Source organism: Onychostruthus taczanowskii, unplaced genomic scaffold (assembly GCF_017590055.1).
Source record: "Onychostruthus taczanowskii isolate IOZ18803 unplaced genomic scaffold, ASM1759005v1 scaffold23, whole genome shotgun sequence".
Lineage (NCBI taxonomy): Eukaryota > Metazoa > Chordata > Aves > Passeriformes > Passeridae > Onychostruthus > Onychostruthus taczanowskii.
Genome location: NW_024499573.1, coordinates 12,164,240 through 12,190,444, shown reverse-complemented (window position 1 = coordinate 12,190,444; position 26,205 = coordinate 12,164,240). Strand labels below are relative to the sequence as shown.

The 26,205-nt window shown below is 35.0% G+C and overlaps 1 protein-coding gene across 3 annotated transcripts in view; it reads right to left on the bottom strand.

Annotated features, from left to right (window-relative positions):
• CADPS2 (calcium dependent secretion activator 2) overlaps nt 1–26,205 on the bottom strand; it is a 280,371-nt gene that overhangs the window by 94,512 nt on the left and 159,654 nt on the right. For all 3 annotated transcript variants that reach the window (XM_041405503.1, XM_041405505.1, XM_041405506.1), the window contains exons 9-12: nt 13,879–13,945; nt 9,649–9,757; nt 8,343–8,546; nt 652–788 (exon numbers count right to left, since the gene is read on the bottom strand). In XM_041405503.1, the coding sequence (XP_041261437.1) occupies nt 652–788; nt 8,343–8,546; nt 9,649–9,757; nt 13,879–13,945 (517 nt within the window). The remainder of the gene's footprint in view (nt 1–651; nt 789–8,342; nt 8,547–9,648; nt 9,758–13,878; nt 13,946–26,205) is intronic.

Genomic DNA, 26,205 nt, shown 5'->3' with positions numbered 1-26,205 from the left:
AAAGCACAGAACAGAAAATGATTGTACAAAAAGGAAACTGCAGCAAACTTCTTTTACGACGGTAATGATGGTATTTGAATGCAGAAAACATTCCTTTTGATACAGAGATCACATTCTATTTGCTTTTGTTTAATGACCATACTCCCCTTTGTTACTTGCAGTTCAGGTAATGCATATATGCCCATGTATCTATATTGCTTATGGGTCTGCCTCCCTTCTTTGGTGTTTTTCCTTCACACTGGAGTGGAATGAAGAATTATAAGACAGGTGAAATTGTCTGAGCTGAGGCAACTACATTTGGACCTTAAAATGCCAGTACAGGGGTCAGTAAATTCTACCACAGGAGTTCTTGCTGTTGTCAAAACTTTCTGTTTTTATTCAAACTTCCCCGGAGGACATGATAAATTTCAGCTGATAAAACTGAAGACAGCTCGTGTCTCTTTGCTTTCTATTGAGTGGCACAGCAGCCAACCAAATTTAAATTTAAAAAAAAATTCAAATTTCAAATTAAAAAGCAATTTTTCAAATTTAAAACCAATCGATTGGACCCTTTATTCCACCTACAACTGCAGTTGGTGAATGAACAAGGAAGAAAGGACTACTTTGTAACAACTATTTCTCACTTCTTTGTATCTTCCAGCCAGTACTCACCAAACAAGAATAGGAGTCATTCAATCTGTGATCCAAGGTCTGTCTCTGAAGCAGTCTAAAGAGGGAAGCATGGTCAAATTTGCAGGGATTAGCAGAAATAAACTCATCCATGCCATGTTTCTGGCCACGGTCTGTATCTGTCATACAAAGGAAAAATGTGCAGAACAATACATGTGAGTGTGTGCACCGACTTACAAACACCAGTGTACGCATGGCATATAAGTCTCAATATCTAAGCTTTCTTGAAAATATCTCAAAAAAAATAACTCATGCAGAGAGATGCTTGCAGGTGAATTATTATAGAATCTTGATCTTTTAATCTGAAAATACTATTACTGAATTATTTTTCTATCAATCATACCAATTTATGGAGTGTAACAGTGAAATAAAAATTGCTACCCACTGACAGATAACTCAAAATTTAGAAAGGCTGCCAGAAAACTTAACATAGTACATGAAAAAAGTATTAAAGTGTTGTTTTCTAGTGGGCTCTGCAAATGTTTCAATTTAAAAACAATGTTATGAGCAGAAGTGAAAAATATTCTGTAATATCCTGGTTTAGTATGGCTCTCTTCCCAATTTTAGCAAAATAACCACAAAATATTAAAAAAAAGGAAAAGAAAAAAAATAAAAGAAGCCCAAACAGGTTTATGCATTTATTTCTTCAGAAAAGAAAGAGCATCTTTACTGCAGTTCAAAGTACCACTTAATAGAAATATTCATCATGGCTTGAAGCCTACTTCTCAAATGGCAAACTGGAGCAGAAATGAACACACTGGCTTGAGCTAGGTCATTTCCAGCCTTCTTTTTGTACTCAGCTTTTAATGAGACAAACCTTAATGTAGTAATGGCAAAGAGCTCCTTCAACCTTCCAGCAAAGTGTACTGAAAAAGGGAGCAGCATTTTTGTGTAAATACATTGAGAAAGCATACCATCCCAAATGGCACTTCAATCAAAGGCCCAAATTTATTGTTCTTCACAGATTGCATTTTTCAACGCCTTTAAACCCCGCGGGTTTATCAAAAGAGAAGCTCTAGTGATTGCTTTCATTAATGTTATGTTTTGTCAAAGTCTTCAATGTGAATTATCTATCTAGTATGGACAGAAAAAGCCTTACAGTGCCCAAAAGGACTAGTTACGTATTAGCACATTAGCTGTCTTGGATTCTATAGACTGTAGTGGGGTGAACAGTCCTATCAACTTAAAAATTGACTTCCCCTTTCAATAGGGTCTTAGCTCTTTGTTCTTTTAAATTCAAACCTAGGTCTTTTTATATTCGTTACCAGAAAAGTATAGATCCAAGTGTATCCTAAATGCAATTTTGAAAACCTGCATAGTAGAAATCTAAAATTTCTAAAGAAAGGAGACAAAAGTTTATTGATTAAACCCAATTATAGAGTCAGGTTCATAATAAAACTCAATATTGATCTGTGGGCATGATGCTAACATAATCAGTCACATTTAGAAATTTAGCCCCAGATCATATTGATCCATGTCAAGTCCAACTTTCAGCTGTATTTGTGGATGGGAGAATTATTTAATTCAAGCTGAAGGATCTGCAACATCAAATCCTAGAAAGATGCAGAAACTAATTCATATCACTTGGCTTTGCATTGTCAAAGCAAGAGTCACATCCATGTGACAGATTTCACCAAGGTGGATGTAGCAAATAAACAGTATGACAATATGTCGATGGTGTAAGGTATGAGACCATCACGCCAGAGAAGCAGCAGCACGTATTTTAAATGCTTGAAATAGTATATGTGATTACACAGATTAGCAATATTTCAATGGGCATTAGACTAGCCTATCATTAATGACAAACCTAGCTCATATTTTTGACATAGGTACAGGAAATGCTCTCTGTTAATTAGTGCAATTTAAATGTATTTAAACACATTGATTCAAACATAAACAACTGATGTCAACACAACTACATTACCAAAAGTACTGAACAACATATGAAGTTATCTGTAGCTTCCAAAATATCCAAACACAGAAAAAACTCTTTTCAAATCCATCATATTTAATGTGCAAGTGACTAATTTCAGCATTTCTTATAAGTCTTCCTTCTTATATCAGGTTTACCATATACTACAAACATTTTTCATAGTAAGACATATGAAAAAAAAGAAAAAGTACTAATATTTCTTTTTGCCACCATTTAGAAAATTATACAGAGCTGAATCATTCTTAAAATAACTTCTGTTTTTTTTCTCCGGTTAACCACATTAATATAAAAAAATCCCCCTTTTAAGAGAGAAGGTATAAGTACTGATAAGTATTTTGAAATCATGAGATTGGATGCTGCAAATGAAACAGATCCAGCACACTGATAAAGTATCCAGATGATCATAATGAGTAATGTGACCTATTGAACACAATACAGCTTGTGAAAGCAGAATTTGCTATTACAGAATTTGGGCAAAATATGCAAAAGTATTGATTTAAAAGTATAAATATTTGCTAGATTTAATTCTAAAAGAAAGATCCATGACTGATCATCTTTTTGAGTGAATCAAGTAGTACAAATAACATTGTCAAACAGTAACAGAAGATCTGTTATCAAATATATTTAAGCAACAGAAAAACAACTAAAAACTTACCTTTGCCAGCTGTAGGCAAGCAGGAAATAACAGAAAAATAGATCTAGTGTAATACATTATATTTTTGTTTATTGCTATGATGTACAAACAAGATAACAAATATAGCAAATATTTTGAAACAAAAAGGAATTTAAAAAAAGAATTTGAGCAAGGATCATGAGGAATTCATAAATGGTATGTGACTGTGACTAAAAAAATTACTCAAAACTCTACTTTTAAAAATTGTTAGAGTGACTGCTTTTTTTCCAATTCTTACATAAATGAGCTTTATATGTCCTGTTCAAACAACATGCAAATGCAAAAGGCATAGGAGGAGCTATATTGTCATATAGTTAAGGAAAATATACAAATTCATTTTTCACAATATGTTCTCAATCTTGGAAAATATTGGGAAGATATTTTTCTTGTTTTTTCACAATTAGTTTTTCTTCCCTTCTTAATCAAATTTGTTGCCATGCTTTCCATGTTGCCTTTACTTCAAAATCACTGGCTGCAATTTCCATGTTGCACTGCCTGTTTCAGGTTGTGTATTTCATATTTTGGAAACTAGGACAAATAAATATATTTTCAAGCGATGTTAGAAACTAACAAAAGCTATTACAGGAGTTTTAGCACATTCTTTGGGTGTTCTTTTCGACAAAGATATTCATTAGGGCAGAACAGCTTTCTAAGTATGCCTTTTGGCATCTTTGCAAGAAACTTTAAATTTTAGTCCAGCTGCAAAGGCATTAAAATCATCACATCCTCAGTGACTTGTTTCACACAGAGTTGACTGAATTAAAACTGCCAAGATTTTCGTGTTTATGGCATACTCTCAAGTGGTTCTAGCATCCCTACACAGCATCTCTGCCCCATTCCAGCCTAGAAGCAAATACACATTTCCTGCACCATCTCTACTCTGTGCTAGGGTGAACTACAGGTACTGGCCTTGCTGGGTGGTGACCTACTCCTTTTTGTGGCTCTCAGTAACATCTCTGCTTGATTTTAAGCATTGTAAAAGCAATTTGAACTACCTCAGACAAGCAGGAAAGAAGAGAAGGTAGAGGCAAGCAATCTAGTACTGTAGGGATTAAAAAGATTGAAAGACTAAGACTTGTAGGGTAAGAACTATGACTCTGTTCCAGAAGGGGCTGGAACTGGTCGGAAAAGACAGTGGTAAGACATGCATTACATTCCTTCAAGTGCCACTCCAGGCAGATGGTGACAGCTTACACTGGGAACATTTTGACTCCTGATCATTGACCAGGACTCCAAAGTACTACACAGGCCAAAGAGACAATCTGTGACCCCAGAACTTTATAATTTAGGTATCAGGCCATGAAATAACTTCTGTAGAGAAAGTGGCAGGGAATGAGAAAGCTGCTGGCCCATATGGTCTGACTGTCAGACTGGGGATACCACACTGACTGACTGCCAGTATTTTGTAGAAGGGCAAATTTGAAGAAGATTGTAGATAGTTTTTACATGTTCCTGACTAGTACAGAATAGAGACCACAGCAGACTTACTGGCTGCCTAAGGTGGTGGAGGCTGGTGTAAACATTTTCTTTCTAAAAGGGAGATGGGGATGGGTGGAGGCAAGCAGGAAATGGACATAAAGGGGAATGGGGAAACATGCAGGGACGGTGGAATTACTCCAGTCTTCCAAATGGGCAAAAGGGTATGGTGGACATAAAGCCACCAAACCTGCCGAGAAAACTATGTCAAATAAAAAAATAGCTTTGACTTGTTTGTTTCTAAAAATGTAATTAATTGCAAGATATTTGTCTCTTCCAATTCTTCACCCCTCTGAACTCATGAGGGTGTAGGTTCAGAATGATGCTTGGCTTTGTATTTCTTCATTAACACATGACAATCCCCTCATGTGCTGCTCTTAACTTGTGTGTCACGAACAAGTTATTAGCAGTGCTGAGTACTCCAGCAGCCTTTTCAACTGAATGAATATATCTCCCAATACATTGCTCATTAAAAAAGGGATCACTTCCTGAACCTTTATGTGATTTAAATTAATCTGTATTTCATTGGTACATTTCCTGAAACATTAACGTCCTTGGGAAACTTCTGGCTATTCTACAGTCATGCACCCTTAAAGATTCTATTCTTTCATTCAACGTGCTTATACAGAACAGTGGATCTGAAGGTCAGTCTCCTTTTCTTGATCATTGCTGACATTAGCCTGTCTTCACTTTTGTTTTGGAGTCACCTAATACCACAACACTGCAATACCAAGTTACTTAGAGATGAAAAAAATTACTAGTATGCATTTTAGAAGTTGGACAAGTACAACAGTGGTTTGATTCTGGTAAATACCACTTTCAGATGTTTTCCACAACTACCAAGAAAATTTCAGGATGAAAGAAGGTATTTTTTAAGTACAATACAGAAAATTATTGAAACATTTCTCCTCAAGTTATCTTTTTTTCTACATCTTGCAGTTTAAAGATATTTAATTTTCTCCAAGTTATTGAAAATTCTTTTGGAACATTTTATCAGGGTGAGTTGATTTTTCATCTTAGAGGATAAAGAAAATGGGGACAGACTTTTGAGGTTTGAATGCCATTAACTGACATTTATTTTGCAAAGCCCAAGCTAGTTTTTCTGCTTTCTGTACACGGAGATGTCATTGCATGATATACTGCAGAAAATAAAACAATGTGATCTTCTGTTGGCTGGAAATGCCAAAATTGTGCATCAATAGGAAACTAAAAATCATAAAAATAGTAACTGACAAATTATCTGTTCAAAACTGTATTTCCTAATACTAAAAATGTACCACAGTAAAGAGGAAAAAATTGGAAATTAATTTCATTTAATATATATGCCATCTCTCAAGTACGAGGTGTTATATCTTGATTAAAAATAAAAGGCACTTAGCTTCATGTAAACATTTTTCTAGGGGAAAAGAAAATTAACTTCTTGTGAAACTGAATCTATTTAAATGTGACAAAAGGTCAACTACAGAGTCTTCTTAGCAGTAAAACCATGCCTCAAGAAACTCAGCACAGTATATATTTACAGGAAGTAGGATTCTTAGAAAATGATTTAAGGTTATATCTGAAAACCCCAGTTCCTGAAGTTTCTTAAAAACGGATTAATTTGATTATGCCCATTTCTAACTCAAGTACAAGAGAAGGAATAAGAGACAGAATTTCCTCATGCAGGGAGAACTGGGGTATTACAGAAATCAGTCAAACAATGGTTCAAAATATCACATAAAATTAAATTCCACGAGTTACTCTATTGCAAAGAAATTTATGAATTATTATAAGTTATGAATTATTTTGTGAATTATTACAAAATATCAATATTAAAGTATATTAAACCCAAAGGAAAATAATAATTTAAACAGAGAATTTGCTTTATATACAGTCAAGTCATATGAGTTTGTGCAAGTAGATACATAAGCGTGACAGAAAATTACATAATATTTTAGGCTTTTGAGCTTCTCTTAAAACATCTTTAAAATAATTCTTACTTTTTCTGTGGTTTCCACCTAAGAACTGTAGCACCTCTAAAATAATATCAAGACGTGACAATCTTGCTGTTTAATTCTTTAACATTATCAGTAATTTTATCTCTGAAAACACAGTTTCAGCATATCCAAATTTGTGATTTTTTGTACTTTTTTCTTTCTATAATTTGTTTTTTTGTACTTTTTTCTTTCTATAATTTTCATTGCCCCCTGGTCAGAGTTTCCTAGTTGCTTTCACTTCCAGGTAAACACTGTGTCCAAAACCAGGAGCAGGTCCCTGGCTATTGCTGTCAGTGGTCACTTCTTCTGTACTTTCTAATTGATGCACATGAAGTAGGGACATCAGGCAGGAACACAGTGAACTCCCACCACCCAGCACAAATCCAGGGAATTGGGAGGAGGTGAGCAGAAGCACTTGGCTGTTGCCCCACCTTTTCTTTTGCAATGTTACCTATATCCAACTTCACCTTAATGGCCTCATAACGAAAGATTACTTGACAAAGTGTTTCAGATTAATGCCCTTCCAAATTGTTTCAGATGAAAAACTGTCAGTGCTTTTGTAAGATTAAACTTTTTTCAATGATCTTGACATTGGAAAGCTCAATGACATTGAGAGCTCCTCAGGATTTTAGACAAATATTACTAAGTTTAACAAGCACATTTTACTCTTTTCTAAAAGCAAACTGATATAAGATTAGAGGATGACTAGAAGGTCGTGAGACTGACAGCAGGACTGAGGGAAGAGAATGGGTTTGGATCAACCTGCCACAGACTGAAGACACTAAACCAAGTTTAGTTTAAAACATATGTCCCCCTTCTATCACTATGCATGTATGGTTATATGATAATGAAGAAGGATTATTGTACAATAATCATATGATGTTCCAGAAATCTGATGGCTACTACAAAAGGTCATTGGATTGCACTCAGCCTCCGTAGCAACATAAAAAAACCCTTCCTTTGTGCAGATATCTACATGACAGAATACTTTCAAAGAGATAATATGAAGATTTAAAATATGTTTAATATATGCTATCTACCTCGATTTCTCTGAAACCATACTTTCCTCAAAGAAAGGTGATGAAAATTTAAACCTGAATAATTTAAAAATTTTTTTAATATGTAATTTAATATTACAGTATGTGCCAAAATAAATCCAGGAGACCATCTATTGCCTTTCAACTCACAATGTACTGTCTGCATAGCAATTTTTTGGTAACTAATACATACAATGTAGGATAAAGCTGACCTAAATCTATAAAAATTGTGAGAATAGATTGACGCTTTTCTATTCAACACTACACTGGCTGGCTAATGAAAAATACAATGCAAACCAAACACCGTCTCCATGGTAATATATGGGTCAATTGTAACGAATATGAAGCTAATTGCTGTATTTTCATGGATTATAATAAAAATAATGACCTACAAGTCAGGATTTCCCTTGTTGTTAATAATAATCTGAGTTAAAGAGCTTCTGGCTAACAATGAAGGGCTAGACACATTTGCCTAGTGAATAAGTTCTGCTTAATTAAACTTCATTGAGGGAACTGCTACATATTTTACCAGCAAAAACCAAAACCAACGCCACAAAAGAAAAGAAAAGCCAACTTACAAAGTGGGGATATATCTGTGTTGGCATTGCTTCCCTTAAGATTCATCTTCTGAGCTTGACTTGCAGGAACAGGCTTATAAGATTGACCTGTGGCTCTGTACATAGCTTGAACCCAGAGTATTCTATCCTGCTCATCGTCACTGGCAAATATCACAGTATCGCCCTCTTTAACGGCGTTGAAAAACATCCGACCACCCTGAAGACCTGAAGAAGTAAATAAGAAGGTAATCTTGATAAATACAAGTTACTTCTAAATCACCATCAATGTTTATTACATTATTGGTTTTACTCAGAGTATGCGTGTGTGTGGAGGGTGTTAAAACATTTTATAGGTATTTATCACCTAGAAATAAGATAAATATAGAGCTATAAGGATCAAATGGTAATTCAAAGAAGTAACAGAAGTAGAATAAATGTAGAAATCACAGGAGAAAGTATTTACATGACTCCACTTTAAATTCAGCTCCAACTTATTTCTTACTCATCTTCTCTCTGCCATATGCTATTTTGCTTTTTTTAACATATTCTCCTTCCTGGTATTATTTTATTAGCTGGAAATCCCTGTCAACTTTATCTCTTATTGAACAGACACAGCTCCATATCCTTTATCAGTGCTGCTCCTCCTTAGTCCTTTTTCTCAATCCAGTGTTTTTTTCTGAGAGCACGTAACGAGAACAGGACACAACAGTCAACATGGCTGTGCTGGGATTTCTTTATGACAGAATTGTTTCGGTTTTCCAAATGCCTTCTGAGCATTGTTTGCCATCTCAATTATTCTAAACATTGACACAACATTTTCAAAGATCAATCTTTAATGTCTCAGAAGTCTCCTAATTTCGTAGTCCTCCACTGCATAGGCAGAATTGTTTTTCTCTGCATGTGATTTCCCTCTTCCATTTTAATATTAACTTGTGGAGATTTTTCTGATATCTTCAAATTTATTTTTGATTACTATGAATAACTTGTCTTTCACAGGCATTGTCATAATTTGTCTTCTTTTCTAAATTATCTATGAATACACTTCACAGTATACTGCCACATGCCACCACTCTCAAAAAGAGAAAAGGGGTTTTCTCCTTGTATTATATGTGGTCTTACAATGTTTCAGGAAACTTTAGTGTAAAGTTTATTTTTCATTAGTCTTACAACAAACTTATTTCTAAAAGCATGATTTTTCTCATCAGAATGTCCTAGTGGAATAATTGCCAAAGAACCTTGGGAGTTTTTGCTGCTAGATCAAAACAAGCAAACTGAAACAGTTATTTTACACAAATACATTGTGCTACTTCGAAATAATGGAAAGTACCTGTGTGAGGAGCTGTGTAATCCACAGTGTATCCTTCCAGTTGCATCAGTTCTTGAGGCTCAGACTTCTTTTCTCTGTAACTGCACATTGCAAATGTGTATTGGCTAACCTGAATAAGAAAGGACTTCTTAATTAATGAATTGCATTTCGAACTGCATAACAAATGTACCATGGTTTAAATTAGCTTTCATTTGCACTGCATAAAGAAATCCCCCTTTTTTTTTTCCCTTTCCCAGAAGTATTTACAGTGTAAAATTTCTTCTCCTCTCCCCTTTGTGCCAAAATGAAGGAAAAAAAGTCCAAATAACCCACAAACACACCTCTCTGCAGTTTCACGAAATACATTTTGGGCTGGTGTTTTATGAAAAAATGAAGGGAAGCCATTTAGATTCTGGTAGTGAAAATACTTAGTATTATGGTACTGACCAAATTACTCAGTATACTGTAAGAGGAAAAAAATAACTATATTCCAAGAAACTGAGAAAAAAAAAAAAAGGCCCCAGGAGGCTGACATGGGAGTTTGGGCTGTGGGCAGAGACAGACAGGGCTGGTGGTCTCCCTTGGGAGGGGACCCTGACATGGGGCTCATCCCTGTGCCACGCCCTCTGCTCTAGGCCTGGCAGCAGCATCACCTCTGTCACTGCTTGGCAGTTCCCTGCTTAGTGTCCCACAGCCACATTTGCCCTCATGGACAAGCATGGAAGGAGCTGTTAGCTAGTCACACAACTCTAAATCCTTTGCAATTAGCATTATATTTAACGAGAGCTTTTCCTTTCCTTTCCTTTTTCCTTTCCTTTTTCCTTGTAAACTGAACCTACAATTTTATTTTTTGATACTTGGCACTTTTTCTAGTAAAAACATTTTTCAATTTATTCCATTTGCTTGAATGAAATAAGCTGGCAAGGACCCACATTCATCTCTCACATTTTCATGTCAACAATTCCACATAACCACACTGTATAGGCAATCAGAGCCATCAAAAGGGAAGCTAGTAAACACTTATCAAGGAAATGCATAGGATTCCCATATTTTTCAGATTGCTTCACCACTGAATGTTTTTGAAGAAAAACTTCTGTAAGATCTGGGCTATGTATCTTTATTCATTTTTAACTTTACCACTATAACAAGACAGACATTATAATGCTGCTGATTTTATTTTATTGAACATATTGCAAATGTGTTCTCTTATTTTAAAGGAACAATCAGTCATGATAGGTGACTTCATCTTTTTGTTGAAAAGGAGACAATTTGAAGCTTCTTCACCAAAGAAACAGATAGAAAAAATTCAAGAAAATTTTGTTGGGGAAAAAGTCTCAATAAAACGAAGAAATACAGAACTTGCCTCATTTATTGACACTTGAAGTCTCCTAAACCCTTTCCCTTATGGTCATTAGTGGCTGCTCTCAGTTGCTACAAGAAGAATCACCAGCACAGTCTGAAATAACACTTTTAAATATAGATCCATGACTGGGTTTAAGAGTACTCTTAGTAGTAAATGGAGCTGTAATCCGCTTTGCCTAAGAATTCAGCAAATTAGCATAAATACTTCATAGAATAATGAGTACTAAAAAGTCAGGACTATGTACAACACATTCTCAGACAAAAACAGATTCAGTTTGTCCTCTTGAGAGGTTATCTTGACAGAATAAAAGGCAATCCTCTTCCTACAACTGCATTTACTTGAATTTTGTTACTTTCCAGATGTCCAAACACCTGACTACCAGCTGTTCTACCTGTTTTGTAGCAAGGGGGAAAACCAACAACCTAAGCATTTACAACAGACAGATAGGCACGGAAGTGCGATTGTGACTTATGAGGAATATCACTAAGGGATGTCCCCACGGGGCACAAAGGCCCTGTTTAATGTGCTGGGGGGAAGTGTCACTGTGCCCCTGGAGCTGATTCTGTGGTGTCTGCTGCAGGCCATCCCTGGGCTGCCCACTCCAGGAGCTCAGCACCAAGAATTACCCTGCGTAGTTTGTGTGTTCAGAAAAAAATTATCCATCAAACAAATGACTGACTTTTCAAACATTTGACCAGGTGAAATTAAAAGGACAGAAGTGGATCTGCATTCCAATTACTGGAGGAAGATATAAGACAGTAAATTAAGTAAAACACATCAGGTCTGATGGAGGCTTTTTACCAAACATGTTATGTCCCTGTCTTTTTCTGGTTTAAATTAATAACCTTTTAGAGAACTGACTGAATACTAAAGGATAAAAATCAAATAAAATGAAGAGGTTAAAATTTCCTGATACTGTCACCTTTCTATAACATTGATCTCTTCCTTCAGAAGCCACTAACAACTTATAAAAGGTGCAGCAATAATGAAGGTGCACATTACTCACATCACACTCTGAAAAAGTCAACACTATTCATCTAATGTCACAACTGAGTTAAATTTTCAAAGTGTGTGTAAACCATACTGGTAGCCTCTGTTGTAGCACTGAATTTCATACCCTTGATGTTTTACTACTGTAAGCTAGAAGTTAATATATTGAGGAAGGCTTGTCAATATGTCAATAATATATCAATACAACAGACTGGTCCATTACTGAATGCTTATTTCACATGTATTGACTTCAGCTTATTGCCAGTGAATGTATCACAGCAGGACTGTATAAATGAGCCAGAGCTGTCTGGACAGTAAATATTGATTTAACATTGTATTTTTTTATATAGCTTTATTGAATTGATAGCTGTTTTAAAATGAAATAGATGACTAAATCCCATCACAGTAGGAAAATTCCTGTAATATTCTCCTCCAGTATTTCAATTTCAGCATAGAGAGTAGAAAATAGTTAAAATTAACTTGGCTGGAATAAACCAGTCTCCCAGATGATGGTCCCATACTACACAAGAATAAAGACTGTGTGTCTCTCTTAGATGTACAATTTAAAAATCAGATGACACCTGTGGCTTAGAGGAAAAGAACAAATTCATTCTTTCTGTGAAAGGACTGACAAGTAGGATGAGTGTTGAAGAAAAGCATGAAGGACAAGGGAGCATGTAGTCTTACTGTTTTTCTTTGCAACTTGAAATTATTTTCTATTCACAGCCATGCCTTGTCAGCTATCCTATACAGAGATATTCCCAAAAAATATTAATAGTCACAAAATGTCCTCATCTCTTCACACAGGACCTTGGTAAAACCAGAACCCAAATGAATTCTGTAGACTTTACAGAATCTCCTTCAAATATTCTTGGCTTTTAACATTAATAAAGAATTTGATCAGTAATTATTTTTTCTTACAACCTTATGATTTTAATCACTTAAGAATATGAGGAGACCAGGTGAGTGTGACTGATGGAGTGATAAAGAAACCTAGCTTTCTTTTCTTTAAAGCAATTTTAGAAGTTTTTGTTCTTAAAAAGCCTCATTAACAGGCTTCAGCTTTTGTATGATATTTATGGAGACTCAGACTTTAAGAGTTTTCTGTCAATAAAACAAAGGAAACAGAACAGTATTCTCTGAACTCACGGTGAAGAAGATCAAATGTAATCCAAAGACAAACACCAACAGAAAACAATGGCTTTTTCCCAAAGACTCCCTAAAATAATTAATTTCTCTATTTTGACCACTCATCTACTTTTCTACTTATCTCAAGTCAATATCAGCATTCACTAGCATGTGAAAATACTAAAACAGTTCGGGTTTGGACAAGAAGTTATAAAATATGAGCATGGCACATTTTTGTGGCCAAGAACAACTACTGCACCATATTTTATGTAACAATTATATAATTTTATCCAATTTAATGTTACAAGGAAGGAAAAAAATGGCCTGATTTTAAAAAATCAGAAAAAGTTCTTAATATAAGTATTGTTACTTTAATTTCAAAGGCAGGCAATATTTGGTGAGATAGAAGAAATTAAACAGTAAGTACAATTGTGAAATATGACTTTATTTCAAATTGAGTGCTAGTAAAAAGCTGTCATCAGACTATTACAAGTTCACAAAAATTTCATCCAGAAATTTATAGGTTTCAGTTGAAACATTGCTCAGTGCAGGGACCCATTTATATATATCTGTAAAACTTGGTAACATTTCTGCTTACTAGGTATATAAATTAAAAAAAAAAAAAAATCTGGACGCCTCTGTGCTGCAAGAAGCTTGAAGTAGTACTGCACGTGTTGCCTGAAGATACTGATTTACAAACTATTCCAGAGATCATACATAATTTATAGTCCAAGAAATATTTTATAGAAATTTCATGGCTGGCTACTAACCTGAACAAGGACAAAATAGCGTTTTTTCCACCGCTTCCAAACCTTCTGTCCTAGAGCATATAAATACCTGCAATGGAAATAATAAAGGGAGTGGTTTTCCATTAATAAGAAGCATGACATTAAAAGGACCAAACAAAAATCTGTGTATTAATTTACTCTGTCTACTGAGCTGTTTCTTCAGTGTTGTCATATGTAAAAAGTGATTTTTCTTCTATTTGCTCTTATCATAAAAATTCAGAGACATTCCTTTTCACTCAAAACAAGACAAAAATCAGAAACAAATGATCTCATGTTTGCAAAGATTAACCTGCTTATCACTTTTTATTTCACCAATATTATTGAAAAATAGAAAAAGTAGCTTAAAGTAGAACACTTTTGACTATACAGAAATACTTATTGTAATAAAAGTTGACGTTCCCGACAGTTTTTATTCCATTTGGTTTCCACAGATTTGCTAGTGTTTATTTAGTCTGTGAGAAGTCAGTCCCAGAGATGGTGTGATAAAATGCTCACATAACACAATGTCAGCAGACACACAAGATTAAATTTTTTTCAGAGTAAAGTAGAATCTAATTTCTCAAACAGAAGCACTTCACTATAAAGGCTCTTAGATTGCAAAAACTCCTTGTCACTTTAGCAATTTCCGGGCTTTGAATCAGAGGACATAATCAGGAGTATCAACCAGTGAGAAGAGAAAATCACAGATGCTGATGCTATTTGGTCGTAGAGAGAGCACACTCATTACCCAAGAATTTGGAGTGAATTTTCTGGCATTACAGTGACACTTTTTCTGTCACTGTGGTCACGTTGCACAGTTGTTAACAGACAGCAAGTGGAAAAGGATGAGCTGTGAGACTGTAAGCAGGAGCCCCTGAGTGGTAAGGATCTCCTGCTTAAAACCTGACAGGAGAGCAAAATATTACATATGAGAAGTCCCTTCTGGCTGGCCAGCTTCCCTCAAGGACATCTGGTACAGCTAGGCTAAAGCAGAACAGTGATTGTTCAGACCAGTGCGTGCTGCCTTCACAGGGCACTCTCCAGAGGATGCCAGTACACAATTTATGAAGCAGCTGTAATAACTAGGATGGGAGATGGTTGGTCAGATGAACATGGGCCTCTCTGGTAAGAGAATATGGTCTGCTGCCCTTTACTCGCTTCTGTGGCTTTGCTGCCTGTTTGCATCTCAGTCAAAAAACAGAGCAACAAACCAACAGCTCATGTGAAATGACTAAGCAAGATAAAGGCAAAAACTTTTTTACACCAGTCCTGGGTGTACTCTCAAGAACGTTAGGCACACATTAGGCATCACAAAGAACAAATTTATGTCTAAAATAAATGTTCAGTGTACTGCTTACAATTGTTGTTTGTCAGATTATGTAGTGGCTCCCTTATTATTATTATGAAAACAGAAGAACAGAAACTCTTCAACTTCTGCTATATGTGTATTGAAGGTCTACCTTACTTGGTTACTCTGCTTTTTATTTGTATGAGAAAAAAAAATGGCTTTGTGTACACAATTACCAACTGATGTAGCCTTATGTGAATAGTCCAGATCTTGCCACAGTCTTTTTAATTTCTTAATTCTATGACTATTTGAAATTCAATGAAAATAAAGGAGTAAGGGTTATGCCAGAAAGGGTACAAAAAAAGAGGACCTACCAGGGTTTATTTTAAAATTTGTAATTTTTTGCAGCTAAGGAAGCATTTAAAACCTCACAGACTTATGGTCACACATTCTCCTACAAAATACAAACTGTTTTCCTTTTCATATATATTTCAGAGCATTAGCTTTCCCCAAAGCACACAACATTGCTATTGCCATGCTAATCTCTTTACTATTGTCAGAGGGTGGAGGGGAAATAAATTATGAATTTCACATAACCTCAAAGCCTAATGGCTGGAGGCAGAAAAGTAAAAAAGTCCACAGGTGGCCTTTGGTCTCTCTCAGTCCTAAGACTGTCCTGCTCTTCATGGTGATTCTGCCACTGCATCTCCCTGCATCCCCTGGAGTATCATGAAGGTTTTTTTGATGTATGTGAGAAGGAAACTGCCACATTTTGAAACTGCACTTTGAAAACCCAGTTGCAAATACACAGTCCTCTGAAGCTACAGTACAAAGATATTGTAAGACCATGTTCCCACCCTCTTGGCATGTCTTAAATGACTGTAAAGAAACCATAGATTAACAAAGACTTCTTGCTTATTGCACATCAGAAAATGAGTAACCCAACCTTAGAAACTCTATGCTAATTCTTTCTCATTATTAACTGATCCTGCTCCAGAAATGTGCTTTTAAAATATGATGTCTTAAAGTAACATTTTTTATCAAAGACAATATGATGGTTTTATATCACTTGGCTGCCTTTTAAACTGTTCTTAATTTAAGATATAAGTTCTGCAATACAGACAAATAATATAAGATACAGTAAATTCGAAAGTATAAAATAATAAAGCACACAAAAAGAAATTAAATAGCAATGTGCACTTTTATTCCCCCTATAAATTACTTCCAACTCTGGTACTAAATAAGAGCTTCCTTGGGAAACAAAGATGTGGAACATTAACTATCTAAATTTAAAATTCACAGATCTTACATAAGACCAGGTAACAAAGAAAATAATATTCATTACACAAAGCTGGGATTTAGTATAGAAATGCAAAGACTTAGGCTGTCTGGTTTTACAAATCACTATAAATACACAGTTATGTCATTAATCCCTCTTCCAGTGCCATCTTTAATGGTACCAATTTTTTTCTAAAGTTTCAGCCATGTACAAGGGATATATCCTGTGCTCATCTTAAGTGTGTGTGTCTGCTCCTGAAAGATAAAGAGATTAATTCTTAGTCAAGAGTCTAACATTTTTAGGTGGAAAGACCCACCTAGGCTTCTAGAGTCTTCTTTGGGCCTTTCTCATTCATTTTCTATTTGGAGGAAAAAAAAAGACAAAGAAAAAAAGCGAAGCAAGGGACTTAAGAATCTTCAAGAACCTTCCTATATATAGACAGTAACATCTAGGATCTGTAGAAACTGCAACTGACGTCTAGAACAGAAAAAAAATCTACAATAGCCAGTATTCACAATTAAATGACACTTGAGCTTCACAACTGAAGCAGAAAATTAACAGGTTAACAGATTCAGAAGTGAGCTAAGTCTTAGAGCTAACTTGAAGAATGTTCTATTTTTAAGATGGACAAAAGCGTCCATGAGTCTCAGGTGAAGGCCAGTACTGCAAAGCAGAACAGGATCTCACAGTCACGAACTCACAGAGCTGGAGTCTGCTGTTTCTCCACCCGTAAGTGTGTCTGCATTCACCCAGAAGCCACAGTCACTCTCTCCATCCAAAATAATGTACACAAAATGCACAGCATCAGTTGCTCAGACTATTTTAAACATCCTCAGCAGCAACAAGAAACACAGAACAGCCATTCAAACACGGTACCATTAGGCAAAAGATTTTGTGCAATACAAAAAAGAAACTGATATTCAGAAGTGCCAGTTCCATATCTCTAAATAGTAAGCACACCATTTTTAAAAATTCTTCTTGCTCTCATTTGAGTTCCAAAGTTGGGATAATCTAAAATACTTCTTCAGTTAATAAAGCTCAGCCATATACAGGGAAAGAAGACACTGAAATACTGCCCCTGTATCTGAACACTATAATAGTAACAGCTTAGATTTGTTTTGACTTCTCTTTAGGATCATGTTTTGAGCATGTTTAATAACTATTCTGACAAGGAGAAAAGATTGGTGTTTTCATGTACATTGAAACATAGAGAGATGACAGACTTATATTCTATAAAAATATATAATAAATGAGATACATACACATAACATCTATGTCTGTACATATGCACATTAGAAAGTATATTTATAGTTACTATGCATGTGTGGTTGCCTTCTTCAGTTTTCTTATATTACTCACATAATTTCCACTAACTTAGAACTAATACACCTGCTTTTACCAATCACATAGAAAATATGTTAAGTCATTAAGTGTCACTCGAATGTGAAAATTTTCAAACATGTTTTGTAGTACCATGAAAATGCAACCAAATGTACAAACCATGCAATCACTTTTTGGAGACTTTTCCTTTTAAAAACAGTTCCACAAGCTTTTCTTCAATATTATTTAATACTGCTTTCTTTCTCACTCACTCCCAAATGAAAAAAACAAAAATTGGATTTGTATGAAGTCACAGAATTACTTGATTATACCTCGCTGTTTAAACATGGCACAAAAAAACTCCCATTTAGTTTTCCTGGAAAACAAATAAAATTACAAGAAATTACATTTCCACTACAAAACACAGAAATACCCGGATAAAAATTTTTTATATATCATCTCATCTCAGTCAGTATAATTTTCTTCTCCAGAAACAGAACAAATAAAATTAAGAAACATTTTCTTGTAAAAGTCTGGGCATAACCATGTTGTAATTACGTAAAGTTTGAATATCTCTCAAAGTGCATTTCTTGTGCTACCAAAATGCAAAACCATGTCGCTAAATATCACAGTTCAGTTTCAGTTCCGTGATGACATACACAGGAAGGAAGATGGCAGCTTATTTGCTTTAAGTCCTCACCTCACTGCGAGAGTGCAGGGTTCCACTTTTTGATGAAAAAAATCAGCACTAATGAATAGCTGAAAAAGGATAATTGTGTGTGGAACACCGGAGCTATTCACTGAGAGAGAAATGAGAGTGGACTTACTCCTTCTACAGAGATCATTTTTAGACCAGCCTTTTTATTCTAAGGAATGAAGCAATCTATCTACATTTTGAATGATAAATTCTCTACTTGTAAAAGGCTTCATTTATCACAAACAATGAAAAAAATATAGAAAGAAAAATCAATACGTGTAGCAGTTTAGTCCAGCAAAGGCCTTTCTTAAAGAGAAACCTCAGTCAAGGTTGAAAGAGCAATTAATGCAGTCTCAAAAATCTGGGCCACTCTGATAGAGTTCGGTTAACATGTGGCAGAAGTAATCATCCACTTGTGAAAATGATTTTCAGTTCATTCTCAAACACCTTTCAGACACTCATGATCCCATTTAACTGACAACAATACAGGCTATCCGTGGGCATCATTGCATTCGCTGAGAGAGCCAATGGGGACCAAATGCCCACAGGCACTTTCAGTCATCCCCGAGCCTTGCATAAAAGGAATCTTCCTTGCACTGCATTCCTCCTTTTATTTAACCCTGCAAGATTAAGAAATTTTTTTTGTTTTCAGTTGAGGACGAAGAAAACTGATTCAAGACAACAATATGACCTGGGTCATAAGAAACCTAGCTGTAAACATTCTCAAATTCATTTCAGTCCTTTCTGTGCTCTTGAGAAAGAGAACTAAATAAGCCTTCAACAGATGGAATGAAAAACAATCAGCCTAAACTACTGTAATTATGCGTGCTAAGAATAAAGAAACGTTGAAGAATGTCAAGTAATAAAAACATCACATCCACAGAAAACAGTTCCATTTACTCCAATAAGCCAGATACTCATCACATGAACAGGAAAATGTGTGGCTTTTTTCCCTGCTTAACACTTTTCGCTTACAGTAGAAATGGTTTTAAGACTGCTGGACGACCTGATATCCCTAGATTCTTTAACAGTGATACCTTACTGCACTCTAGAGCGCTTCACCATTTGTGAATATGCATGCCAGTGCTTATGGAACCTGAGAGGTAACTACAATGGCAACTTGAGAATTATTAATCTAATTTATTTCATATCATGAAACCTATTTGGCATGTAAATGTGTTTGTCAAGACAGAAAAACATTCTTTAGCCTTGAGAGAATTCCAAGCAATAAAAGAATGAAATCCTTCAGACGCAACATAAACGTTGAGAAAGCACTCTGATTCTAATGTAATCTAATTGCCATGTAAACAGGTAATGCAGCACTACTGCAAAACAGCTGGTGCTGAGGGGCTGACATCCACCCTCTGTGTTTTTTGAGGCAGTTTACTTTGGACTAGCTCTAAACTGAACCCATGGATAAAACAGCTACTAGTGTTTCGCAGAATATATGAGTACACCTCTGAAGGTGATCCCTTGGTTTAATTTCACCTAAAAAGATAAAAGTCTGTGACCACAAAATCACAAAAAGCAGAAGCTAAGAGACTGGTTTTCAAAGGGAAAACCTAAATTTAGATTCTGAAGTGGCAGAAAAAAATTTCAATTGCACTGCTCTCCCTTGCGCATTCACTTTGGCTGTGGAAACAGTTCTTAACGCTGACAGACCTTGAAGAACTTGCAAGTATCTTGAGCACCCAGAAGCAGCTGGGTGTCCAGCACAGACATCTCTCCATGCCACTGGAAGCACATGGCACTGCAATCAGATAGAAAAGACTGATGACTTTTTTTTCCAGCCAGCCAGTGACACTTTTTGAGATCTACAAAGCCTTAATTGCTGAGAGCTTGTTTGCATGAAAAATTTACTTTTGTTTCTAGGTCATACACATCCACTGATGGAAACAGTCAAAAGGTGTTGAAAACTTTGGTGGTAGAGGATAGTAAGAGCAGAGAGCTCCTTCAGGAATGATACCTGGCTTTGATTATCTCTGACTGGTTATGTACTTCTTTTCACTGCCATTTTTGTATTGATTTAATTTTAATTTCATAAAGAATACAGAAAACAGCAAAGGTTTTTTTTTTTTTTTAATAAAACATGTTAGAAGAATGAGATACATATAATTTCATTCTAAAGACAGTAAATTCTAAGTATTTTCATAACATTTCTTGTCATTATTATCAGTAAGTATTTTAAAGTACTTATAAATTAGTATAAAGTGGTATATCTAAACTAGCAAAGGCATGAGAATGCATGTTTAACTTGGTATCCCTACTTGTGATTTGAAAGGAAGGACAGAAATTATGATAACGAATAAGTCTAGCACTTTCCTTTAATGTGTGCACACAGAAGATGTTTATTCAGAATGATATGATGCTTTCAAATTATTTTTAAAAATTCTTGATAGCTGGATTAAAAAAACCCCAAAAAACCTAAAGGAATTCAATTAAAACCACCACTTAAAAACATTACCAAAGCTTTGAAACAAATCAGTTTAGCAAATTCTCACTTACATAGCATTTTTCTCGTAATAGGAGCATTACTTGACACTTAGTCAAGTGCTTTATAAACCAAGCAATTACTCCTCACAATATGTCCAGTGCAGGAGGTTAGTATTTCCACATTAATTTCTGCTGGGAGTGAAACCGAAGTGGAAAAGAGCAAGACTTGTTCAAAACTTAAGGTCCTAGTGCACCAGAAGAAACACTCAGGAAAGCCTTACAACAGCCCTTATCTTCCAGAAGTTGGAAAATGCATTTCAGAAGCTTGTAAAGCTGTTCAGCCTTTTAACTGTGTGTCAAAACATGCAACGCACTTATGATTAAAAAAAATATAGTGAAAAGAAATTGTTCTAAAGGGAAACAGCAAATTAAATGTATTTGTCTTTGCAACTCCACTCAGCCACTTTCAGTGATCACATTTCCTTTGTATTTTGTAGGGAACCACTGTAAAGTGCTTGGGGTATATTTCCTCTTTAGAATTTTGCAGATTACCCTTTGGAAGCACACTTCTGCCTCCCTAATCCCAGATCCCTACAGTGCAAAGACTCCTAACTTAGCTGTGTAATTAGTTGCGTGAAAAGAGATGATATGAAGGAGGTTTTCTGTACCTAGGAATCATGAAAAGCCAACCATGCGACATTCGTGGAAAATGTTTGTTATTTGCTGCCTGACAAAATTACTGATTTTAAACCACAATTCAGAAAAATAAACCTGTTTGCTCTTTTCAGCCAATTCTATGAGGTAAAACTTCTGTGGATGCAATGGCTGAACTTAGCTAATAATGAATAGAGATGACATTGACTATAGGGATTTCAAAATATTTGGCATACTTGGCAAAAAACAATTATTTTAAGTTGTGCAACTACAGAACCATCCCGAACAAAAAGCACGAGAGTATAATTTAAGCAACAGTGGCAAAAATGCAGTTACCTTTTTAGAATTCATACACAATATGAATACAGTTAAATAACTGTCTCTCGCCATGTTGCAGAAATAAAATGCTTTTTATTGGGAATTATATGATTTTTTTCTGGACTGAAATTTTGATACTTCATGCTCTCATACACTGGAAAACTCCCTTTTAACCTAGCAGACTTCATGTAAACTCTGGATCCAATGAGTACCACTTTTCTTTCTACCCAGCACACAACAGCAAGAAAACACAGGCTGCCTGTGTATCAGTGGTGTGGACTGTCTCCTTCGTGTCTTGAGCACCTCTACGGAATGTAAGAACAGTGCCAGACATTAATTTCCACTCTTACACAGCAGTGCCACTGCTGAGTCTTGTTTCCATGAAGTCAAATCAGTTACATTTCACTGTGCATTTTAGGCATTCCTGGACAGGCTGCAAAAGAGAAATGTAATTGCAAAGAATGTTTGCATATGCCAAGAGCCATATCTGGCTCAGAAAGTCCTTCATCTGCAGATGGGTGGAGTATGAAAGAATACTGATAATTACTCCTATAAAAATTTTCCAAGTCATCTGATGCTGGCCATAGTGGAGATAGGTAAGATGAACATTTGGTCCAAGACAGTAAGGCTAATCTAATATTCTAATGGAATCATTCTCCCTCAAAAAATCTACTGGTGCAGAATGACACCTGTAGGTGATCCTTTCATCAAAAACTGGCCATCTTTTGATGACAATACAAGGGTAAAAACAAGGAAGAAGGCTTTCACAGTATGACCCAGCAAATCAGCTCCCTGAAAACATCAATTTTTTAAAAACGTTTTTATACAGAATACATTTAGAATTTCAAAGATGCCAGAGCAACAAACAGACTTCTGACTATGTCACTTTGCAAGAAACTTCTCCAAATAACACAGAAGTGGACACTCAGAAGCACTTTGAGGCCTGTGCCTTGTTCTCAACAGGACATGGAAGGAAGCATGCAGGTATATATTCCCACAGATTCCTCATATACTCACACTGATACTGTCCCTAGAAGCTTCTTCATCTAGAAATGGTGTGTCTGTGTTTGAAATTTTTGAATGGATTTTCTCTTAAATTAATTTCTGAAATGATTTTCTCAACCATTTTACACTTTTAAAATCTACACTCAGTAGCACAGTTCCACATCTGAACTAGCTGTGCCTGAAAGCAGCTTGTACTGTTCATACTGAAACTGGCACCCACTAGTATCATTCAGCAATTGTCTTGTGGCATTGGAAGAGGCAGACTTCAGTGTACAGGAATTTTAGAATCATTAACATAATTGGATGTTTATCCTTGGAAAATGTCACACACAAGCAAACTGATTTCCGCAGGTCTCATACCAGAAAACAACAGAAACACATCACTGAAAAAATATATCCCCACTGAGAAAGTTCCTTATGCATTTCTTCATGGGATTTAGAATTTTAACAACTGATTGATATAATTAGGAAGAAAGTCCTAAGATGGTTTTGGTTTGGGGGAAAAAAAAAAGCTATGCAAGAAAAATACAAGCCTATAAAAACAGCAAGAATTTTCTCTTTGTCAGAAGAATTTTCTCTTTATTGTAACAACTACACAGAAAACAAAACATTCAAATGCTGTTCCCCCACTGGAGTTACTAAACTGGAACTGATTTGTGAGGGGAGCTGTAGGAGTTTAGGAATACAGAATACTGCCTGTGAGGGAGCATCAGAGCCATCTGCTGGGGTCAGTCCATTGCTGCTGCACAGACTTGTCTGACAACTGTCTTCCCGAAACTTCAATGCCACAGTGATATTCACCTAGAAAACTGCCATTAAATAATTTTTTAAAAATCCATAAAATCGAAGAGAAAATAGAAGTTGTGGTGCTGATTAATTGGATGTGAGAAGAGTTAAGAAGTAAAGCTTCTCCTTACCTGAAGTTTTAGAAGTACTTTTTGAAAAATGGCATTTATTTGTAAATAACCCAAATGAATAAAATATCTTCTATGGATGTTTGGGTGACCAATTTAAAAAAAAAAATTACAATTAATATTTTTAGTATTACTCATAATTATTGTTCAAATCTGAAGCTGAGATTTTTAATCTCTTTCCCCAAACAGAATTTTACATGTGTGTATGTGTGTATATATATATATATATATATATATATATGTATTAATATATATATTTAGACACATATAAAAAAGGACTTATTTCCTGCTATAGCTCAGTCAAGTATTAGAGCATAGAGCAGTTACTGTGTCCTGTACAATAACAGTAAGAATAGCAGCCTCCACTCTTCAAATATTTTATTTATCACAATATTATAACTGAATTTATTGGAACTTACAGAGCAAAATTTTCAACTAGGCTTTAATAACTCCCACACTAAATATTTTAAAACCTTCTTCCAAAAAAGACCATGTATATACAGAGAAAAACTTCATGTTTATAGGTACTAAAAAGGTACACTTTGAAACGTCTAAAATTAACATGCAGTTCCTTTACCTGTACTGGCCAGGAAAACATGCACTTTTTGAATGATAAAAACTTTCACAAGACAATATAAACAATCAAAAGTGAGATTAATTCAGCTGCATTATGATCATACTGCCATCTTCTCCCTTGATTTAACCATGCTGCCCTCCTGTGGATATCAGGACATGTATAATGCCACCAACCAGACTAAAAAAATCTGGTTCCAATCGATCCCTGTTACCTGTTTGTGACAGACCTGAAGAGGAAAGAAAATGCTACTGCGTAATCACAAAAAGTAGTGAAATTAAACTTCAGGGCAAGGAGTGTGAAACTTGTATGTCAAATAGTTTTGAAATGAGTATTTTAAATTAGCAGAATTTCTTATTGTTCCACAAATCATGAATCTGTGGGAGCACAGTGTCATACATATTAATAATACATTTATTCTCAAATTAGGGGGAGAACATTCATCGCATAGTGATGAGTTACTTCATCTGCTGAAGTGCCAACACAGTTGAACACATTCATTATAAAGATTATCCAACAACTCAAAAAGCATAGAAAAAATTTGCAAAAGTATCAGTATTTACCAAACCAAAAAACACTAATTAGTTAAACTGTAATCTTTTTTGCCTGGTACAGAGATACTACACACATCTTTAGAAATTATTGAGTAAAAAATAAGTTACATCTTCAAAGAAAAATATAAAAGATGGTTTGGAACAGAAGAATCTAAAATTAGGAGAGGTCTATTATCAATTATTCAAAGAAATTCTCTCATGCAGAAAAAAAATCTTTTTTTATCACTTATATTTACACTTTTTATCACTTACATAAAATCTCTGCGGTTATAAGGTGTGTTAATAATCAATAGGAAATTAATATTATGCACAAAAATGTTTAAATAACTTCAGCTCATCCATATTGAAGAGTTGTCAGATTTGTTAAATCACTGGCTTAAAACAGAGCAGTGCAAAACAGATCCCTGAAAACCTGAAGTACAACCGCTGGAATGGCACATGACTGTTGCTTTTCTTTCAGACTAAATTTGTAAATGCTGACAAACTGTGCTTAAAGTCTAAATTATAAAAAATGCTTTAAATTGATTTTCTCTATGACGAGAGAAAATTTTTAAAAGCTACAGAATGTAATGTTATTTTTTGATGCTAAAATACATTAGGAAGTAAACACTTTAAAAAAAAAATCTTCTTTAACTCAGAAACAAAAATGAAAAGTGAAATGCTAAGTTTTAAATCCAGCCACTCTGTCAAAATATTTTTTATATTGTTGAAAAGACTGTGAAATAAATAAGAAGTCTCAGGAAAGTGAAAAATGTAAGAAATTCTTTTGGACCAAACTAGACAAGACAGTTTAGTCATATGCCGTTTTGTGCCAATTAGCAAAGTTGCTGACATGCCTTATCAATAAAAAACAAATGACCTAAGCAGTGGGACTAATTAAATGAAATAAGGTAATTAAAAGCTTCTCAATATATAATAAAAATATGGCTGAAAGTGTTCTATAATGTTGTCATTTTATTTTCCCATTATCTGCTTCTCTGCTGAGTTTTAATCAGTATATCTATATGCATAAAACATAGTGTCCAGATGTTAATGTGTTGATGGCAAGAATCAGGTGTTCAATTAAAATATATTGAGTGTGCAAGGAAAAAAACCCCAAGCCTTCCATTAAGGAGACTATATACAGTTCAATTAAAAATGAATGTAGTATTTGTGGTTAAGTTGAACACTCACATTCTATAATGACAATAAAATTTTACATTACATGATTACTTCATTAACTTAATCATCCAGTGCTAACCTAAGGATCACAGTTATTTTCTATTTGAAATTGGATCCATTGTTCTCAATATAC